This window comes from Thunnus thynnus, chromosome 8, assembly GCF_963924715.1.
Source record: "Thunnus thynnus chromosome 8, fThuThy2.1, whole genome shotgun sequence".
NCBI lineage: Eukaryota > Metazoa > Chordata > Actinopteri > Scombriformes > Scombridae > Thunnus > Thunnus thynnus.
In genome coordinates, this window is record NC_089524.1 from 26,243,381 (window position 1) to 26,265,134 (window position 21,754).

Here is a 21,754-nt window from a genome sequence, read left to right on the forward strand (position 1 = left end):
CAGTCCCTTGTTCTGCTGAGATGTTGCTATGAAAACACATGAACCATCCAAGTCACATTCTTTACATAACACACAGTCATAGTACTGCCACACACTGTGACAGAGGAGAGCTTCTTATTCCTTAATGAGACTGTTTAGACGGTTATCATCCCCATGGGAACAGAAGGAATGTACACACATTTTCTGCATTTTCCTGTCAGATACCCCCATACTGTACATACACACGTACAGTTAATGTAACATGCAGTTTTGAACATAACTCATGGACAGAATAGCCAACACAACGATTTGGCAGCCCTCTCCAAATCATTTCCATTGGCCCTTTTGAGATTCTGGCTGGTGCAGATCATTTTAATTCAGCACTGTCTGAAACTCCCAGCTGCAGGCTAACAGCCCAGTACAATTTATAACCCTGCATACTGTACCATACTGATATCTGCATCAAATAAGAGGTTACAGCTTTGGGTCTAAGTCAGCAGCGCTCTGACAGCTGAATGCAGATGCTTCTTAAAATAGCTGGACTCTGTTTTGTCCACCAGTAAAGAACTTTTTAAAAAATTAAAACACACAGATTTTTCTAAAAGTCCTCTGATAGAGGTCTGTCTGAATTCAGTCATTTAATAGTAAACAAATAGAGGCAGGTGTGTGTCAGTCAATCAGGTTTTATCTGTGATACTCACCCAGCAGTGAGGAGATAAGGATGATGTTCATTCTGTCGAGGATTGAATGCCCAAAATTAGATGACGTGCAGACACACTCCACAAAAAAAGTGTTTACAAAAAAGAGGAAGTGACAATAATATTGATTTTAAGATACCCAGGACTTAAAACAAAGTATATTTTCAGTCCAGTTTTGTTTTCCACAGCATTTCTATTTTTTTAAGGCTATGAGACAGAGAATAATAGTATCTGTTCTGAGGAGTTTTGGCCAGGCTATTAGACAGCAAACACCCCAAACAGAGATGGTCATCTTGGTGGAGACATTTCCTTCCTCTGTCATCCAGTTAACAGGCGGAGCCATCAGACAGCAAAACACAGGGATGGACAGAAAGGCAGAGAGGTGAAGATCCCAAAAACTTAAGTTCATAATTTATTATCATTTCTAAACAAAACTTTTCTGTGCAAATGTGAAATTTTTTCTCTTTTGTTCTGTTCCAAATAGTGATGCTGTTGTTTTTTTGTATCCTGCCAATGCTGAAATCCAGTCCTGCATTTTCCCAGTTTTATTTATACATTTCTACTTGCTCAGGCTGTTGGTTTGTCTTTTGTTATTCCTTATTTGCTCTATGTATGTCCTACTTTCCTTTCTCATACCCAATGCTCGCTGACGTTGATGCTTATTTTCTCTTTGGGGAGCAATATGTTTTATTTAATTTAATCCAATCAGTTGCAAACAGATAATGTATTTGGTAAATAAAATGAGGGAAATCTTACCCCCCAGTCAATTATTTTTTTACTACTTTTTTCTGTAGGACAATGAATGCTGCAAGCCATAGAATTACTGCTAGAAAGCAAATGTTTCTCATCATAATCTGTGGCGTTTCAGTCAACTTTTCACAGCCAAACTACAGTGTATTTTCTCTGTAATTTAAAGCACAAGTTCACAATTTTTCAAGTCTGTCTTAAAATGATAGTCAGGTGCTCAAATGAACATTGAAACAGGGTTTTCTTGCCAGAATCACTCCTGTTCATACTGGCTATTAGAAGATCCCCTCATAATGCACTTACAATGTAAGTGATGGGGGCCCAAAATCCACAGTCCTCCTTCTGTGCAAAAAATGTATTTAAAAGTTTATCTGAAGCTAATATGAAGCTTCAGTCATCCAAACGAGTCAAATCAAGTAGATATCTTTCAATCTTATGGTCTTTTTAGTGCCAAAGTTCCTCTTTTTGTTACTATCAGCTCAACAGGGAAACACTGTCTGAGGAAACACAAAGAGGGAGATGCTAAATAGACTGTAAATGTGGCAGATATCCGCTTGGTATGACTAACTCAGACTACTGAAGCCTCATATAAGCTTCAGAACAACTTTTAAATGCATCTTTGCACAAAATGACTGTGTGGACACACTGTGGATTTCTTCCCCCATCACTTACATTTGAAGGGAATCTTTTAGTAGCCAGTATGAACAGGAGGAATGATTACAATGAGGAAAACCTCTTTCAGTGTTCATATGGGCACCTGGCTGTTGTTTTAAGACAGACCTGAAAAACTGTGAACCTATCCTTTAAGCCTGCATGTGCTCTGTGCTTTCACAGGTAACCACGGCTGCCTCATTATCACTCAGTGATCTCCGCCTCCTCATCCCTCCCTCCACCTCCCTGTCCCTCCCTCCACCTCCCGTGGCTCCCAAATCCAGCCTCCCAACATCCATAGGGTTTCTTCCGGGAAGCGCGTCGGGCTGTCGGATGCGCTGCTGGAATGCCTGCCAGAGAGACCACCGTTTTTGTCCATTTCTGAAAGAGAGAGAGGGAGAGAGCCATTGGGGAGGAGGTGAAGAAGAGGAGGAGGGGGGTGGCCATAGGAGAGAGGAACAGACATGGCTACTAAAGAGATCGCTGCATATGGTTTCGTGAGTGTGAGCAAGGATATCACAGGTGGGTAAAGACAGCTGCTTGGTTATTTTGCTCCCTGTCTTGCTGCGGGCTGTAACCGCGGTCGCCCCCGGCGTGCGTGCGCTCAGGCTCGGGATGCTTTTCCTCCGCGCGTCTGGCGGAGGCTGCGACCGAACAGACGCATTGGATGATTGTTATGAGCTACACCTTTACATATTGTCCTAAAGCTTTCCGGGGCGCCCTTTTCCCTTCTCTGTGCATGTGAATTAGTTAATGTGCAGATGAATTATTTACAGTATGGGAGAAACATTCCTTGCTTTAAATATGCCCCTCGGGGAGGATCAGGTAATAAAAACCCCAGCCGTAGGCCAGAGAGGAAAAGGGGCGTTGTGAAGATAATGATGTGCACTCGTGGGTCTGTTAGCGTTTTGCTCCCTGTACGTTTTTTTTTTTAACCAACACACCTATTTAAGAGTATGTTTTTCCTCTGTAAACCGGAACCCCTGAGTGTTTTATCTTTGTTTTTCTGCAGCCATATCAGCCAGAGCGTTGTGGTGACTGTGCGCGTGCGTGCGTGCGTGCGAAAGTGAAGAGACGGGGACTGATAAAGGCAGATGTTCACCGTATCTTGCCAACAAAAAATGCACGAGCGAAACAAACCTAGTGCGACAGAATGCACAAATATTTGTTCCTTTTTTCTCAAACAGCAACAGCTTACACATGTCAAAGTCAAAGCACAGCCGCGAATTGAATATCACCGACGCTCGCGCCCGCAACGCACGCGCAAAAAGACAGACACACACACACAGACACCCACTCCACACATGCTCAGGGTAGCAGGGACTCTGCTGCTGTGTTAATTACTCCTAATGCCTCTATTAGGCGCACTGTGATGATTAATCCAGTGGAATCCCTGCCTCTTGATTCAGTCACCTGCTGGGCACTGCACCGCCTCTTCCTGCCATGCCTGCACTTACTGATTGACAGGAGGAGCACCGGGGCCACCGGGGCCCTGGTGGCCTACAGGCCTGCACAAGGTCGTCTGAATGAGAGTTTAGTTCACACTTCTTCTCTGGATGCACTAAGATTATTGTCAGTCCAGTGTTGCCATCCGTGGCTCTCATACTGTATTCGCTCCTACAGGGGTGACCGTTATACGGCTAACAAGCATCATTATGAATAAGTTAGAAGTTATATTTTAAAGAAGAGCATTTATCTATGTTTTGGGGCTTTGGAAAGAAGATCAGCTGTTCTTTAACCTACCAACACTGAGATACTACCACAATGTACATTTGAACAGTAGTAGTAGAAGTATTCAGATTTTTTACATAAGTAAAAGTAGCAATACTACAGTATAAAAATACTCCATTACAGGTAAAGGACCCCCATTCTTACTTAAAGAGTTACAGTATTATCAGTAAAATGTACTTAAAGTGTCAAAAGTGAAACTGCTTTTTGTAGTTGAATGGACCCTGTCAGTGTCATGATATTATTGGATTATTATTACAGCTGCATTCATTTGTAAGCAGCATTTTAATGTTGTAGCAGGTTAAGTTGATGCTACTTTTAACTACATTATATACTGTTAAGTAATTTAATCTGTAATAATTCACCACACTTTATTAACTGATCATGTGTTTTTCATGCTAAATCTTGGTCTGCAAAGTTGTAAAAGCTGATGGAGATAAATATACTGCAGTAAAAAGTGCAATATTTCTCTCTGAAAACTGGTGGAGGAGAACTATAAAGTAGCATAAAGTAGAAATACCCAAGTAAAGAACAAGTACCTGAAAATTATATGTAATTACAGTTTTTGAGTAAATGCATTTTAAGGATAGGTTTACAATTTTTCAATTCCTAAAACAACAGTCAGGTGCCCAAATGAACATCGACACATGTGTTTCTTTCTGTAGTCATTCCTCCTGTTCATACTGACCATTAAAAGATTCCTTCATAAAGCACTTACAAAGTAAGTTATGGGGCACAAAATGTATTTAAAAGTTTATATGAAGCAAATATGAAGCTTTAGAAATAAAAAGAAAAAGATGTTTTTCTGTCCAGTGTGACTGCATCACGTCCAGTGCCAAACCCCACCAGCTTAGTATTGATTTGCTCATAAACTCATCGGTTGGGCTCCTGTGCAGCCACAGTAATGGAGAGGCTGAATCATGTAATTCCTGCCAGCTACTGTACTGTGATAGTGTGTCCATACAGTGAGTTCCCACCCTATGAGTAAGACGCTTCCTCTGGCACGGCAGGCAGGTTATATACTGTATACAAGTCAGGGGTCACAGCACTGATGGTGATGCTGTTTGACAGGAACAGTTCTCGATGAATCACAAACACCGATGCATGGATGTGTCATGTTTCTCCTGTGAGGAAGAAATGACGCTAGAGCATATTGTACACCATTTTGATGATACCACAAAATAGAATGGCTTTGTAATGGCACTGTGGTGAACTCATGAGCAAAACAGATGAGAAGTATCCTTTATGTTTCCTATTTGATCAGTGATCAATCCATGAAATCCAATCTTTCATCCCATCATCTCACTAAAGGCAATTATGTTTCAGAGCACATCCTAAAACCCTCTCAGTCTTTTTGCTCCGCTGTTTCAGGCAGATTGTATCATTTTGCATTTAAGAGGTTTGTAACTTATTTATAATCATCAGGATATATACAGACTTCAAGTTCATTGGATTATTATATCATTTGAAATGCCACGACAGGTCTGTTTCAAATGACAAACCTGACATATCCCTCAGTTAATAAATGAAGATGTGGATACAGGCCTGTCCACCTAAAGGTCAGCGTGGTTTGATTTGTGTGTGATCTCAACTTAGAAGATCAACGGCCTTTTTATCCCATTAACTTTGCATCATGTGTGTTTCATATTTGTGCCAACCATGATAATTGTTAGACCAGTACCTTGTAGGCTATTTCAACACTGTATGAAAACCAGTTTGCAGGGAGCATCCTGGCAGCCTCATGGTTACTATGCATGCCACACAACCGCAATGTCCCCGGTTCAATTCCTGCCAGGGACCTTTGTTGTCATACTCATCTCTCTCCTCTTATTTCCTGTCTGCCACTTCACTATCCAATAAAGGCAAAATGCGTTAAAAAAAAGAAAACCAGGTGCAGTGACAGGTGATCCTGCACAGTGAATATTATGTCTAATTTTATGTCCATCAAAGTGATGTTATTGTTGTAGCGCAGTGCATAATTTTCAAATCAATATAGACTTCCTGTTCATTTACATTACCACCAAATGATAACGGAACATAACAAAAATGAATGCAGACATTATTTTCTCTGTGATAAATTCCCTATCTCTAGCTTCCAGTCTAGTCTAGTCTCGGCAAGTTGATTTTCTTTTTCCACACTGAAATGAGTAAAACCAGCGGCTGTCTGGAAAGTAGGAAAAACTAAATCAGAAATTTAAAACATTGCAGTATGCTTTTAAGAACCCTCAGTAATATGTTTTTTTGTATTAATGCGATAAAACATGTTAAAACACTTGTATGTTCCTTTTAAGGGCCTTGTTTGTGCATATATGTCTAACATCACATATCCATATGTCATTTTTTTGATCCGCAGACAGCATCAGGAAGATTATTGATAAATCATCTATCAAGTTTGTTCGTGGCATTAAGCTTGACACCAAAAATGGCAAAACAGAGGACAGAATACTGGTAAGTTGCTGCTTTCAGTCTGCTCACTGAAGGCTGGGCTCTGCTTTAACACTGGGCTGCTGATGTAAATTAACTCCCTCATCCTGCTACATAGACAAACTGATGCATGCATCATGTATGTACAGTGTCTTTGATGTTAACTTCCACCGCAGTGTTAATGGATCTCTGTAACAACGTTGGACAGGCAGAGGAGACTGGACATCCGGCCTGAAACTCTTCATGATTTAACAGTGAGGGTGATTGTCTCGATTGTGTGGTCACTTACTAAGTGCATTACCACTGCTGCCCCTCTGCTGTTGGTGGCTTGGCAGGATGAATATTGGATTGACAGTATCAGTGGAAGCGGCTGTGGATTCCTCTGTGTCTGTGAGCCTCACTGTGGAGGCAGTAGGGGGCTGAGCAGCTCACAGCCTTTGATTCTGGGGTGCTTTCATCAGAGAATATGGGACAGAGATATGAAATCTCTATTTGAGTGAGTGAAGCTCTGCCAGCTATCTGGATACAATCTAGGGCAATCAGCTCTCACACTATGGACCAAGAACTTAGACCGGACCATGGAAGGATGGTTTTAGAATACAGCAGACATGTACATGCAAGCAGACACCTAACACATGTCGAAGCTCATCCCACACGGGTAACATACACATACAGAGCAGGTTATATTGATTGAGTGCTCCTTTAAGTGCAGCGACTAAACCACATGTGCGTATAAGCAATATATATAAAAATAAAATTTCCAGTCCAACTGCCGTGAAGTCAGTGTAGTTTTTATACCGTTTAAAAGACCAGTGACTCCGGTTGCCCCTCCTGCAATCCCCTGATGAACCAATGAGCTTTCATCCCCAGCCGAGCAAGCATCGCCTTGGCAGAGCAGCGCTTCCACTCAGTGGATGCTTTAATGATTCATCGTGTTGCGAGGACGGGCAGTTAGGAGAGTTTCTGCATGTACAGCCTTTGATATTCAGACACTTTGATATGTCTATCTGCCAGAAACATCTTTTCAATAATCTCTTTCCAATCCATGTCTCATTTACTGCTTCCTCTTAAAAGCTGAACTGGGAAGCTAGAGTTCTCGCTCCTGCTGGGTCCTCCTAGAAGACGGAAAAGGAGATTGGAGTTCGATCAATCACACTCTGTTAGCGCTTTGGGGAGAGCAGAGCTTAAATGTGTTTTGTGTTCATACTGCACAGAAAAAAATTGGTTCGAAGTAAGGAGTGGTTGGGATGAGTCGAAGCTCACTTGAGGTCTTGATCGATGGTTGTGCTTCGACATTGCAGCTTCGCCAAGATACATGAATTTATCTTGATGATTTCTTACAGAGGCCTCACCCAAACTGTCAAACAAGAGAAGATTATAGTATCTGTCCTGTTGCTGCACTCCTGCATATTTTTATGCCATAATAAGCATGATGTGTGTGTGCTCTCTTTGATGTGGAATACTTTGATAAGTGTCTCTCTCCCTCTCCTGCTGCATCAGTATGATTTACTCCTATTTACTCGTACGCTCTCTCTTAACTACCACCCGTAACCCCAACTCATCACCGTAATGTGATACAATCTGGTCTTTTTAATCAACTCCTTCAGACAGTCTTTGAAGTGAAACGCAGATCCTCCTCACACCCTCTTTTACTCTCTCTCTCCCCTCTCACTCCATCTCACATGCACATTTTGAGTGACTACATTTTCAGACACCTCACTTGCCGTGTGGGTGTACATGGCTGTCAGCGTGTGGTTCTGACAGGGCTGTGTCAAGCATCTCACTCCAAAAAACACAACAGGAGTGGGCGAGCTGTAATTTAATTACTGCTTTTCGACATACTGAGGGGGCTTTGTCTTGAGGGAGTGTTTTAGTGGGGCCATCAGAGGGAATGGAGTAAATGATTGGAAGCGACGGAGCAGAAGAGGAGAAGAAAAAGAGCAGAGGGCAGTACTAAGGGGCTGGTGGAGATCAGCGAAATGCCAAAGTGTCTCTATTCTTAGTTTGCCTTGATGGGGAGAGACACTGACTTTTTAGGGTGTGTTTCTAAAAAGAAATTGCTGCTCATGAACAAGAATCAGGGGCAGAATCAGATTCACCCAACAGCTGCATGACACAAATGTTTTCATGCTGAGAATAAGTGCGAACAGTCACACAAGTGCTGTGTGTGCTCGTTCAGATGGAGATGCACAAATAAAGTCTCGGTTTGCTTTCAAATTGTCACGTCCAAACTCACATCAAGATTGCTCTAAAACTTACCTTGCATCTTGGACTGCAGACACCAAATTAGCTGAGGTACTGTACTGAAAATGCTAATTTGGCATCCTGACCCAGCATGACCAGCATTTCTGTCTCTGGAACAGATCCTGTCACTTGAAGGGCAGAGAGAGAAAATGTGTGGTTCTTCCTTTTAAGTTCTTATATTGAAGATCCGGGGAGATGCTGAACAACCAGAATTGATTGCCTGTTGAGCCGAAAGCCCCGCTGTGTGTGTCGCAAATTAAATATATGAGCCACTTTGATGTTTGCCCACAGCAGAAGTAATGTAATGCTAATGAAATAACATCTTGTATTTGTGAGAATGTGATTAAAACATTACAACATGCCGTCATTTTTCAGCCTGTATGGCAGTTTGTTAATCTATTAATGTCAGACAACGTGTCTCTGTCATAAAGGGCTTTTAGCTGGATCAATACATGAATATGGAAAGGACTCCTCATTTCCCTCTCATCATTACCATGGAAACTCCTGGGACTGTTTTCTCTCCATGGGGAGTGTGACTGTGCAGTGAACTTTTCCGCAATCTTGATTCAATTTGCTTTATTCTCTTTCTTTAGGTCCTCACAACATGGCGCCTCTATTTCCTGGCGCCAAAGATACCTGCTAAGGTACTTCTTACTGCTCTCTGTCTCCACTCACAGTATAAAGCTTTTTCTTCCTCAATGCCGGCTGAAACCTTAACTTTGTCGACTATATGTGTGACAACAGGTTGAAACCACATTTAACTTCTTGGAGATTCGAGCTTTGAATTCTCATCCTGAACACCAGGTGAATTTTAACACTAGTACTGAACTGAACTCTGCATGCACACCGCTCCCTTGTTATGTCTGACTGATTGTCTGAGAAGTTGTATAACTTAGTGGTTACATTTACACTTTGGCCTTCAAGGAATGACAAAAAGCATTAAATGCATTTATCAAAATAGCCCCGAGTCTGTCAACACTCTCTTATCAAGTTTCTGTCTTTTGTTGTAAATTGCTTACAGTTCCATTTTCTGTGTAGGTTATTATCGACACTGACAAGTCCAGCTTCACCCTGAGGTTTGAGTCACGGGAACACCTCAATCATGTGGTCAGCCATATTAATTTCGCACTGTCTCGAATATTCAACAACTCCATTTTTGCGTAAGTGTCACATATCTGTGCAGCGCAAGATAATCAGAAACTTTAAAGAAGACTGACCTTTATTTACCCAGTAATCTAAAGATAAATGATTTCTTACAGTATGTGTTTTTCTTTCATCTTTGCAGCCCCTCCATCTGTCATTCAGACAGTGACCTTTCTGAGGGCAGCAGGAAGTATTCACCCAGCTCAGAGGCTTCAGTGGAAACCCAGAGGGCCTGTGGTAAAGGAGACATTATCATCAAATATGGGAATTTGCACACACGCATGCATGTGCACCATTTGGCACAAACAAGTGGAAGTTGGTTCGCATACTTCACAAAAGCTCTCCCAGATGTTCTTTTATTAATTTCCTCGTCACACAAATAAAAGATTGATCATTTGGACAAATGTGTCTGTGTGCATTTTCCTCCCTTTTCTCCCCTCATCGCTGAAGGAAGCAGCTGTTCACATTATCTAAGATTCTTTTTTTGTTTGTTTTCTCCCCTGATTTTTCCTCCTGCCCGCCTCTCTCAGGAGGTTTCTCAGAGACCTACGCCGCTCTGTGCGACTATAATGGCATCAGCTGCAAGGAGGAAGTGCAGTGGGTAAGAGCTGTGGGACTGTGCCTGTGTCACTGTGAGTGCTTTTGAGTGTTACACACAGTGCTGTGCACAAAATGAGGGGGGTCATATACTGCAGCTAACAGGCTCATGGGGATTGTTGCTCCTAGGATGTGGACACCATCTATCACTCCCAGGACAACCGAGAGTTTAACCTGCTGGACTTCAGCCACCTGGAGAGCAGGTGAGAGAGAAAAAGAGTCATGAGTGGTCAAAAATGATTACATCCTAAATGTGTTGCCTTACTTACCTCATCTTTATCTTTTCCAGGGATTTGGCGGTGATTGTCGCATCAATGGCATACAACACCTGGTTCACTAAACTGTACTGCAAAGACTTGCGTATAGTAAGTGTAAACTTCATGTGTCGCTGTTGAGTCACTGAAGCATGAAAAAAAAGGTGAAAAGTTTAAATGTTTCCTGTTTGTGTCAGGGGTCTGAGGTCACGGAGCAGGTTCTGCATACAGTCAGCAAATCCTCCAGCCTCGAGGAGATCACTCTGGAGAATGCTGGGTTAAAATCGTGAGTTTTAATTCTGTCTTTTATGAGTCCCTCAACTTAATGAAAGTGCAATGCTAAGTCTCTCATGTGCTTGTCTGTATTTACAACATATTGTATGTTTTTCCATACATAACTGTTGATTTTGCAGAGACTTCCCACACAAGATGTCGGCTGCTCTTTCAGAAAACCCTGCTTCTGTCATCCACTCACTCAACTTGGCCCACAACTCACTGGACAACCAAGGTAAAATGGAAAATCAGCTTCTCTTTGGTTGTTTAATTTAGCTGATCTGAGGTCCAGGGCAGAAATGTCTAAAAGTTTTAATATGCAATTAATTTTCAGTTTTTTTCTATTTTACAGATCAAGAGGAAAGACATAAAAACTAACAAGAACAAAAAGAGCATACACACTTAAAAGAAGAAAAAAAAAATCAAAGATATAGGGGGTTGGGATTTGGCTTCACCCCTTAGAATAAATCATTAAATGGACAAAATGATTTCTAAAAATAGTCAAAGAAAGGCCTCCAGACATCCAAAACACTTCTCAGAGTTGTCTCAGAGTTAGATTAGCAAAGCTTTTACATTTGAATGGTAAAAAGCGTCTTTTTTCAGCACGTTTTAAAACATGGTGGATCAGATGAGTGTAATGTTTTTTTGGCTGTGACCATGCCCCACATTAATGGCTATACAATTTTTTTTTGTTGTTGTTTCAGAACAGCCAAAGATGGCCGAGAACTATACGGTTTTATCTTTTTCTTAAGTACCCAAGAAAACCATCTCACTACTTTAATCCAATAATCATGTACAACAGGACAAAACAAAAATAAACGAGAGCGTGATTTCAGCTACTCTTACATTTTTTCCCCCAGGGTCCTGAGAAACAAATCTAATCTAAATCTAATTCTGTAACTTAATTTTTGTACTTTCTCTTGTATTCCTGCTATAGGTGTGTCCAACTTAATCCAGCAGGTGTGTCGCCTTAGCAAGGGACTGCGTCTCCTCAACCTCTCCAAGACCTCACTCACCTCCAAAGGTTTGGGCCCTCCCCACTCTAATTTCTTCTCTGCTTTCCCTTTTCAAAGTTCAGTAATGTCAAGAAAGTGTTTCCACAGTTTCCCACAGTGCATGACAGTAACTCACCAAAATCAGGTAGAAATTAGTTAATTACCCACAACTGTTTTAATTCTTAGATTGTCGGTAGGGAATCTAAAACATCCAAAGATCCAGATGATTCTCCTGCGAGGAGCTTTGTCTCACATTTTCATCCTGCTATGTCTCCATATTGACTTATGATGTCTGGTGCAGCCCCGCAGCATGCCTCCTGTTACTGTCTCATCTTACCATGTACCCAGTGGAGAATTTAAATATTACATTGAACCAGGCAGATACTGTGCACTGCTACACATTGCATCCACTGATACCTGCTGCAGATGTGTATGAATAATGTAAGCACACAAAATGTTTTGAGAGTGTTCTCTGTCTTGTAATATTTCCCCCCCTCTCTCTCGTTCCTTTTATCTGTCTGCCCCCCTCCTTCTCTCTCTCTCTCTCTCTCTCTCTCTCTCTCTCTCTCTCTCTCTCTCTCTTTCAGGAGTAGTGTCTCTCTCTCAGGCTCTGTGCTCCAGTGATGAGTACTCAAACTCCCTCCTGCACCTGGACCTGAGCAAGAACCCAGGGGTCCTCTCCGGGGAGGATGCTTCGGTCAGAAAGCACAACCCATCTGGAAACAACAAAACACACTGTTCCATTTATACACCACTTTTAATATGATGTCTCTCTTCATCTTGCTTTCCATTTGCAGAACTTGTATCTCTTCTTGTCTCAGCCCAACTGCCTGGTTCATTTGGATCTGTCAGGCACAGATTGCTCTGTGGACTCAGTAAGTTTTTAATGTCTGGAGATTTTCAAGTGTTTATGTGCAATTTTAAATGTCTGTGCAACCCTCAGACCAGATTAACTGTTTCCTCCCTGTGTCTCATGCAGCTATTTGGGGCTCTTCTGAGGGGGTGTTGTGCTGATCTCTCCTTTCTGAATCTTTCCAAAAACTCCTTCTCCCACAGGTTAGTCATATCTTTAAGATTACCTAAACAATGAAGGCAGCTGCAAATCTAAATCTGGGAAGATATCCTCTTTACTTCACCTTAAAGGCTTCATCCTGCCCTCTCTCTCGCTCTTTCTGTTTGCCATTATCATCATCTCTTGCTTAATGGGAAGTCAGAAATGAGCTTTGTGGGAATCACTGGAACATTGTGTTTCCTCTCTGTGGGTGTGTCTTCTGCCGTTTAAAACGAGAAGTCTCGGCACTGTCTGCATAGATAAGACTCATGAATATTTAAGCAGAGCTATCTATCATTTGACCCCACTCTTACACCAAAGCAATATTCACTCTGTTTCTCATTCTATGTCAGTGCTCTGCACCCAGCACTGCATATTTACTCATATTTACCCAGCATGTCAACAATATGACTTCAGCTCTTCTGTGTGGCCAGTCTCATCCCATCCCACTCTCTCTGTTATCTCCTCACTTCTCCAGTCTTTCATCTCAGTTTTTTTTTTAATCCAATAGAAAAGTGAAGGACACGCTGCCATTGTTCCGTCAGTTCTTCAGCTCAGCCTTCAGCCTCACTCATGTCAGCCTGGCCTCTATGAAGCTGCCCCCTGATGTTCTGAGGTATCGCCTTCTTCCCTCCCTTTTATCCAAACTCTTCTGCAATGAAGGCAGACTTGATGTATATAGATATGCTCAGCTGAGCCTTTATTGCTTCCTCTCCTCGTCCTTTCTCTGTCAACCACTTCTCTTCTTGCTGAATCCGCAGGGCTGTCCTAACAGGGTTAACCTCCAATCCTCATATCAATGACCTTCATCTGGACATCAGTGGCTGTGAGGTAAGAGTTCATCTATGGCATCATGTTAGAGTTAAAAGGATAGTTTGTTTTTTCTCTTCTCATCCAGGGTATAGGAAATTCTTGGGTGCATTTTTCACGTCTCGAAATGAAGTTAAAAGAAATAGTTAAACTTTTTTATGTTTATTTCTTGGCCAGGAGAAGTCATTTCCATACATCTCCGCTGGTTTGGTGATGACAAGACTTCAGGAAGCAATTTCTCCCGGTCAAGAAATAAACTGGCACGTAATCCTGCATAAAAATGAAACTTGTTTCTACTGTTTGTTTTGTTAAAGGGATAGGGATTAAGCAAACAAAATACTAGTGAGCTTTAGAGGTGTTGGTGGACAGATTTTGCTAGGCTCGCTGTTTCCCTCTGTTTCCAGTCTTTATGCTAAACTAAGATAACCTGCTGCTAGCTGTGGCTTCATATTTAACAGATAAACATGAGTGTGCTATCAATCTTCTTGTCTAATTCTTGGCAAGAAAGTGAATGAAAGGTATCCTGAATCATGACCTTAGCCTAGCTTAATTCACCGACTGGCAAGTATTCAGATCATTTACCTAAAGCAGCTATAATCAGTATTTTATAGTAACAACTGATCAAATGATTATATGTACTGTAGAATATGTTGCTCATAGTGATGAACCCAGAGAGAATCACCTGATTTGGCAGTTAACCTCAACTCTAAGGAACGTTTTAGCATCTTGTACTTAATTGTTTTGATTTGCGGCCCTAAACTTTACAGTTTTGGTTCACTCTCACTGCTCTCATCAGTGTACATTTCCCGCCTAGCACCACACAGCAGACAGACAAAGCTAGCGACAAGCTGGTGAACATAGTTGAGCATTGAGCAGCTAAAGAGTCAGATATTTCCCTCAAGAGTTGGTGGAGACCAAAATCAGAGCTAAGAGGAGAGTGAATATTAGCCTTACAGTAATCAGGTAAAAGTACCAAAAAAAAACCCCAAAAAACAATTGAACTCAAAAGGTTACTTAAGTAGAAGTACTGGAGTATTATCAGCAAAATAAAATTAAGTATTAAAAGTTCAAGTACGCATTATGCAGGTAAGTGTCACATTACATATATTATATTGGATTGATGATCACATGTTTTGTGTGTAAAATATTAAACTTTGAATTAAGTAGTAACTGATGCTGTCAGATAAATGTGATATTAAGAAATACAATATTTTGCTCTGAAACGTATTGAAGTATTGTTACCGTAGCATGAATGGAATACTCCAGTAGAGCACAAGTACCTCTAAATTGTACCTAGAAACACTGTTTTAGTAAATGTATTTAGTTAAGTTCCATTACTGATGGCTGGATTCCTGTGGGATCAGTAGCATCACCTATTAAAAGTAGAGGAATTTGCTGCTTACAGCTGCTCTCTAACAGCGGAAACAGCTCTTCCAGATAATTAGGATATGTATATTTAGTTTTGTAAGCAAAAAAAACAAACAAATGCTAAGCTAACACATAGCAGAAAGTGTTTTTTCTACCACTGAGCAGAGCTGCTGCTGATCACAAGCAAGGTGAAGCTCATAAAAAAGGGGTTAATTTATCTCACTGTGGAAAATAGAACTATTCCCCAAAGAGTGAACCTAAAATGACTTTGATTCATGTCTGTGCACATGTTGGTTTTCCCCTCTGTCTCCCCCTCTCTCTGGCTGTGTCTCTCGCCTCAGCTAAGGTCTGCAGGGGCTGCTGTAATCCAGGAACTCTTCCCCAGAGTCTCCTCTATCGGCACTCTGGATATCTCAGACAATGGTACAGTGGCATGCTGCAACACATCCCTCTGTGACCTTGACTTTTTGTCCTCGAGCAACCGAGTTTTAAGTGTGCTGCTAATGGATAAAGCGTGTGTGTGTTTGTGTGTTGACAGGTCTCGATGCAGACTTGCTCACAGTCCTGCCAGCCCTCTCCAGACACCCCTCCCTCAAACACCTTCATCTCGGCAAGAACTTCAACATCAAAAACAGGTGCTGCTGGTGCTCTATGTCACACTTTACTGCAGTTATGTGTGTGTTTGCAAAAGCAAGCGTGTGCGCATCATGTGCCAGCTTGAATAAATATATCTGTGATTTTACTTCCGTTTTCATAAGCGGCTGCCGCTCCTCGGGCAGGCAGCTTGCAAGCGGCAGGAAATGACTCGTGCCAGCTCATCCAGTCTCGTCTCTGTCTCCACGGTTTGTATCTGCAGGGTTCTGGATGAAGTCCTGCAGAAGCTGGTTCAGCTCATACAAGAGGAGGAATGTGTGAGTGATAACACAGAAAAAAAGGCATAAAAACATACTGTTAAATGCAAAATTAACAGTTTGCTGGCATTGGTTTTTACTCCATAAAATACCATTCAAATCCGAAAAGAAATGATGTTAAGTAAATAGGAAACACATCGTTCGTGCATTATGTTTCACTGTAGATGTGTCTCTGTATCATGAATTATTAGTGTTTCTCTTTTACCCTTGTGGGTACAGTGTCCATATCATGAAACACACATATTGTAAATAATTCATACACACAGCATGTAAAGTCATGCGGGTGAGTAGTCACATCACTATGCAGTAAATTTCATCACCACACTTTGTTCTCTTCAGTCCCCTGTTCTTTCCCCTAACTCAATTTTATCTGTTTTTTTCATCTACCTCATTTATTCCTTTGTTGTTTGTTTCCCCCTCTACAGGCCCTGCAGACTTTGTCCCTGACTGACTCGCGCCTGCGCTCTCGGGGCACCGTGCTGGTCAACGCTCTGGGCAGCAACACCTGCCTGAGAAAAGTCGACCTGAGCGGGAACAACATGGACGACATCGGAGCCAAGATGCTGAGCAAAGCCCTGCAGATCAACACCACGCTCAGGTGAAGCTGCCAGTACACGTACATCCTGTGGGTGAATCCATGAATGACAGTATCTACTTGTCACCAGGGGGATGAGGGGAGAAATAAATGCAGTGCAAGGGGAAAGAAGGGATGATTTAGAGGGAGTGGATGTCTGTGTTTTCTGCAGTGTAATTAATGTTCTACAATATATGGGGGTTTGTGTTCAATGCAACTCATAACTGTGTCCTGCAGGAGTGTGACATGGGATCGCAACAACACCTCCGCAGCAGGATTTCTCGATGTGGCCCGAGCACTTGAACAGTAAGAGAATTAAAACGTCATAGACAGGTATTTCATGCATGTGCGCCAGTCAGTAAATGAGAGGATACCTTATATACCTGCTGCAAGAATGGTATTTTGAGAAGCCGTGATAGAATTGCCTTCTATTTTAGGACATTCAAACACGTTGAAATTTGCAATGTGAGCCAAGCAAATTGTTGTTTTCCACTTTGCTATCTTAAATGGTCCAGACTTACCTTTAGGCTAAGGATGACATGGTTGCAAAGATCAAAGTATTACTCACTCGCCACATGGCATAGGAGGGATATTTTTGGATGAGCTCAGTCCAGTTGGGGATATTAACCTTAACTAACCCTTGAATCTGTAACCTACTTTATTTTCTCTTTGTAGTCTGTTACTTTCTCTTGCAATAACTCAACCCTTCCTGTTCTTCCTTCCTCTTCTGATCTTTCCTCCTTCAGTAATTTCACCTTGCAGTACATGCCTCTACCTGTAAGTGACATCAGCCAGGCGTACCGCAGCGCCCCAGAGAGGACAGAGCAGGCACTGACCAAGGTTGACATCAGAGACCAATCATTCTCACAGTCATTGTCAGAAATAAAAACTTAAATTCAAAAGATTCAACAAAATATGGGACATTTGAAGAAATATCACTAGTTGGCAACAACATGTTGTTATCATGTTGTCTTGCATCTTGCATTATTTTGAACCGTCATTGCATCAAGTGACTGGGATCAGAAATGAGAAGAGATTTAGGCCTAGATCTCTTTAGACAGGACAAACGATAAGTTATTGTGAGTATTGTTTTAAAGGCCCAGAAACCTATTTTCTCAATCATACTCTTACTATAAGCAACTTTCTGCCAAAGTTAAAGCAGTTTTAGTTATACATGAGAGATTTTCTGCATTTCTTTGTGCTTTTCTCACTGGTTTGAAATGGGCGGGGCTAAGTTACGACAAGGTGATGTCACAAATTTCCGTGCACCTATCAGAGTTTAGCAACATTTGAATTAAAATTGGATGACAGTTGTGTTGTCGTTTGCCTACGTTGATCAAACCACACTGTCTGGATGAAATAAAAGAACAGAGTTTTTGAGAGTTAAACTCTTAATGAATTGTAACTCAGAATGTTTATTTTCCTACACTTTATCTTTGATTAATTCATATAGTAATTAATATTTATTGTTATAGAGAATTGCATAATAATTGAAACCAAGATTTCTGGGGCTTTAAGATAGTCTTGAACAAGTGTACTTACGCACAGCAGTGCTTTGAGCTCAATGCTAACACATCTTAGTTTAGTGTGTTAACATGCTAACATTTGCTAATTAGCACTAAACACCAAAGTTATCATTAATCATCCTATGTGATGCATGAACACATTTCATGGCAATCTATCCAACAGTTGTCAAGACATTTCAGTTTTAACCACAAAAGTAAACCTCATGGTGACGCTAAAAGAAAACGGAAGATCACAGAAACCAGTAGGCGTCACCCTCTGCGGGACATGAACGGCTGTACAAACTTGGGCCAATCCATCAAGCAGATGTCAAGATATTTCACCAAAAACTCAAAATGTCAACCTAATGGTAGCGTTAGTGGAAGAATCCAGGGGTTACAAAAGTAATTTTGTCATCCTCTGGGGAACATGAATGTCTGTACTAAATTTGTAGAGCCATGCTTGTGGCTAAAAACATGAACCTGCCTTTAAAAGTGTCAGACAGAGAAACTGCATCCAAAAAGATAAAAGACAGAGCAGATCTGAGGCACTATTGCACCAGAGTCATTTTTATCATAAAAATCCTACTGCTGAAGAAATCAATACAGTTTCACGCAGAGTGGTGGCACTTTCTGATTCACCAGATAAATAAATGACCTAAATATAGATAAATGATACAGCCTCTTCTCTGCATCCTTTCACTTTGTTTCCGCTGCAACAACATGTCTGTTGCATCATTACCTTGTCTTTTTCTGTCTGTCCGCTCATGTTTTTGTGCTCATCATTATATTCAGACAGAGAATAACTCTGCTGCCTCTCTGGTGCACAGATCCAGCGATCTCTGGTGAGGAACAACCAGACCCAGCGCTTCTCTCAGAGGCAGGCTCTAAGGCTGCACCAAGGCCTGGTCACAAGCACTGCCGAACAGGTGTGTTTATGTCTGCACTTAGCCTCTGTGTATGATTGTTTTTTGCGTATATGTGCCGATAACACTCCCCTGCCTGTCTGTTTCCAAGGTGATGGAGCGCCTCTGTGTGCGTGTCCAGCAGCAGGTGTGTATTTTACGAGGTGTCGGAGAGATGGAGGAGATTCAAGCTGCTAAACAAGTGCTAAAAGAGGCCAGGAACTCCCGTGCTGTGAGTGATGTGAAATGTATTAGAATACAATGTCTGCATTACAGTCGCACAGCAATCTGAATACATTTTTTCTCTCTGATGCTCCAAGCTCTACCCTTCACTGTGTGAGTTGGCTCATGTGCTGTCTGTGGACGGGCCAGTGCGGCAGAGACTGGACTCTCTTGCTGGTGAACTCGCCAAAGCTGCAGACAAGGAGCTTCAGGTAGGTCTGATGGCGTCTTTTAACAACGTGATCTGTAACAAATGATGGAGTTACTGAACAGTGGCATCCTTTGCAGGTGATTGTGGACTCAATGGTGTCTCTCTGTCGTGAGCTCTGTCCTTTATCTTCCTCTGCGGCAGAGCAATTGAGTCCAACGCTCTCATCCGTCTCGGAGCGTGTGTCCATCCCTCGCTCTGCCATTCGCACTGCCCTGATGGAAAGAGCAGCGCAGGACATTCACCGAGCCTTAGAGTAAGAGCGAGATGTAGCAGCAGAGGGTTGGATCAATAAGTCTGAATTTGATAAGTAGGTTATTGATTTGCTCTCACTTTTACCAAACCTCCTCCCGGCTGTCTCTCCCTTTCCTCTAACCCAATCTTCTGCAGAGAAGTGAAGCTGTCAGTGGTTTCCTATCTCACCAACTCCATCGTGGACCAAATCCTGCAGGAGCTCTACGCCACCCATAAGACTCTTGTAAATACAAAGTTCTTGTTGTAAAAGTTATTGTCGGTGTGAAAGAGACACAGTTAAAGTGAATGAGTGTGTGTCAAAGAGACCTAAAAAGGGCCGTCCGTCTCAGACCCGACAGGTGTCTCATCTAAAACGCTGGGAGGGGACGTGTGAAGATGGAACAGGCTGGAGGTTTAACAGACACAGAGACTCTCTGGACATCACAGATGAGGAGCTCGGCACCAGCATAGTAAGTTTGGATATACAGACAGATGTTTTTGTGGGCCTGTGAGCTTATATCACGCTGATATCCATCTTTTAGATATTTTAACATCTCAATCGAACATCTTTCTGTCTTTTTATGTTTTCGCATAGCATTGTATCATCCATTTTTTCTTTAAATTGTGATTAACTTGTTTGTTGTTTCCTGTAAAATTTTTTAAGACATAGTTGTGATGAAGGGACAAATGTGGGCCCTCAAAACAACAACTAACCACTGGTTCAGTTTAGGCAAAATTTGAAAGGATGGTGAATTTTTCCTCTGGGTTTTGGCATTTGAAATGTTACACTGACTGTCTTGACAGGAACACTACGGTTAAAGGTCAAAATTTGAAAGGCTCTAACTTCACCACTTCACCGGAGCAGTTTTAACAGCCTGGATTGATGATGTATTGTCAATTCAGTTGTGCTCTGGCCTTTAGAAGCTGATCGGCTTGACTGAAGCACAATATTGCATCGTAAGTCTGACTGACATTAAACTTGTACAGATCAATTTATCTCTACACATGGGACCCACTGGCCTTATAGTGAGGATATAAGTGAAGTTTACTGGTCTTACAAACTCCTCCCCTTCAGATTAGTTCTCAGTTTCAGCTGTTTCCTCTTTTGCTCATTACACTAAAATGTAGCCTCTTCCTCTTACCTACAGAGGAGCTTATTTTTTTTATGTTTTCACCTGCTCAAATATTCCCTATCATCAAATTGCCCCTCTAAAAATGAGAAAAAACTGAACCTGAAACTAAACCTTGGCTGAATGAACTTACCAGAGCTGGAATGAAGGAAAGCTGAGTGAATGTGAAAAATAATAAATTGCAAATCACTGTTGAAGCACAGAGAGAGCAGCTCAATATTTACAAGAAAGCAGGTTAAACTGCAGGAATAAACTATTCCTCTGACATTATCTCAGATATCAGCTATAAGCCCAGGGCTCTTTTCAGCACAATTACTTCAGTCATTACCCCCTTATACAACTCTAGCCTTGATGTCTCCTCTAAAACCTGTGCAGAATTTAAAAATTTCATTCACCTGCATAACTCTCTATGTCACTGGGTAAGACTGCTAATTTAGATTTTTAAACCCATTTCTATCTAATATTTATTAGAAACAATCCCTCCCATGAAACTTACGCTGTATGTTCTCCAATGTTTCCTTAGACAGATTTTGGACACTTATGTACTTTAACTTAAGTAGGATTTTTCATGCAGGATTTTTACTTGTAATGGAGTATTTTTACATAACTGTATTGGTACTTATATGTAAGTAAAGGATCTGAGTACTTATGACTAACTCAGACTGCTGAAGCCTCATATAAGCGTCAGATAAAAGGTGCAGTATGTAGTATTTAGAGGCATCTAGCAGAACAAACTTGGCAGAAATGGAATATAATATTCATAAGTATGTTTTAATTAGTGTATAATCACCTGAAAATAAGAATCGTTGTGCTTTTGTTAGAAATGAGTCCTTTATATCTACACAGGGAGCCAGTCCTCTTCCATGGAGCCCACCATGTTGTACCACCATGTTTCTACAGATTAAGTAGTTAGATCCAGTTTTCCTTCACCTTCAGATTTTCTGTTATCTTTTTTTTTTGCCACCCCATGACCTGGAGGAAGGAATTTACAGTCTGTGCTGTTATTAATCTGCCTTCTATATCTCAGTGTATGTCTGTTCATTTCTATTTACAGTTTTTCACTTTTGATATGTACATTTTTGCTTGAAATTTGTGAGTCAGTTTTT

At 41.4% G+C, this 21,754-nt stretch overlaps 1 protein-coding gene across 3 annotated transcripts in view; it reads left to right on the forward strand.

The window, feature by feature from the left end:
- The window catches only part of LOC137188120 (capping protein, Arp2/3 and myosin-I linker protein 3-like), a 31,527-nt gene that overhangs the window by 1,867 nt on the left and 7,906 nt on the right, over window positions 1-21,754 (forward strand). For 2 of the 3 annotated variants that reach the window (XM_067597545.1, XM_067597546.1), the window contains 30 exons: window positions 1,004-1,059; window positions 2,259-2,597; window positions 6,157-6,251; window positions 9,065-9,115; window positions 9,216-9,275; window positions 9,510-9,631; window positions 9,757-9,851; window positions 10,145-10,215; window positions 10,341-10,414; window positions 10,501-10,576; window positions 10,663-10,751; window positions 10,879-10,973; window positions 11,676-11,762; window positions 12,321-12,430; window positions 12,531-12,608; window positions 12,713-12,789; window positions 13,296-13,400; window positions 13,546-13,615; window positions 15,304-15,385; window positions 15,501-15,597; window positions 15,819-15,873; window positions 16,299-16,471; window positions 16,685-16,753; window positions 17,194-17,287; window positions 18,780-18,878; window positions 18,967-19,086; window positions 19,175-19,288; window positions 19,365-19,540; window positions 19,675-19,762; window positions 19,869-19,988. In XM_067597545.1, coding sequence (XP_067453646.1) covers window positions 2,540-2,597; window positions 6,157-6,251; window positions 9,065-9,115; window positions 9,216-9,275; window positions 9,510-9,631; window positions 9,757-9,851; window positions 10,145-10,215; window positions 10,341-10,414; window positions 10,501-10,576; window positions 10,663-10,751; window positions 10,879-10,973; window positions 11,676-11,762; window positions 12,321-12,430; window positions 12,531-12,608; window positions 12,713-12,789; window positions 13,296-13,400; window positions 13,546-13,615; window positions 15,304-15,385; window positions 15,501-15,597; window positions 15,819-15,873; window positions 16,299-16,471; window positions 16,685-16,753; window positions 17,194-17,287; window positions 18,780-18,878; window positions 18,967-19,086; window positions 19,175-19,288; window positions 19,365-19,540; window positions 19,675-19,762; window positions 19,869-19,988 — 2,700 coding nt within the window. In that variant the 5' untranslated portion in view covers window positions 1,004-1,059; window positions 2,259-2,539. Of the gene's footprint in view, window positions 1-969; window positions 1,060-2,258; window positions 2,598-6,156; window positions 6,252-9,064; window positions 9,116-9,215; window positions 9,276-9,509; window positions 9,632-9,756; window positions 9,852-10,144; window positions 10,216-10,340; window positions 10,415-10,500; window positions 10,577-10,662; window positions 10,752-10,878; window positions 10,974-11,675; window positions 11,763-12,320; window positions 12,431-12,530; window positions 12,609-12,712; window positions 12,790-13,295; window positions 13,401-13,545; window positions 13,616-15,303; window positions 15,386-15,500; window positions 15,598-15,818; window positions 15,874-16,298; window positions 16,472-16,684; window positions 16,754-17,193; window positions 17,288-18,779; window positions 18,879-18,966; window positions 19,087-19,174; window positions 19,289-19,364; window positions 19,541-19,674; window positions 19,763-19,868; window positions 19,989-21,754 lie in introns of those variants that run through there. The other variant, XM_067597547.1, reaches the window with a different exon arrangement.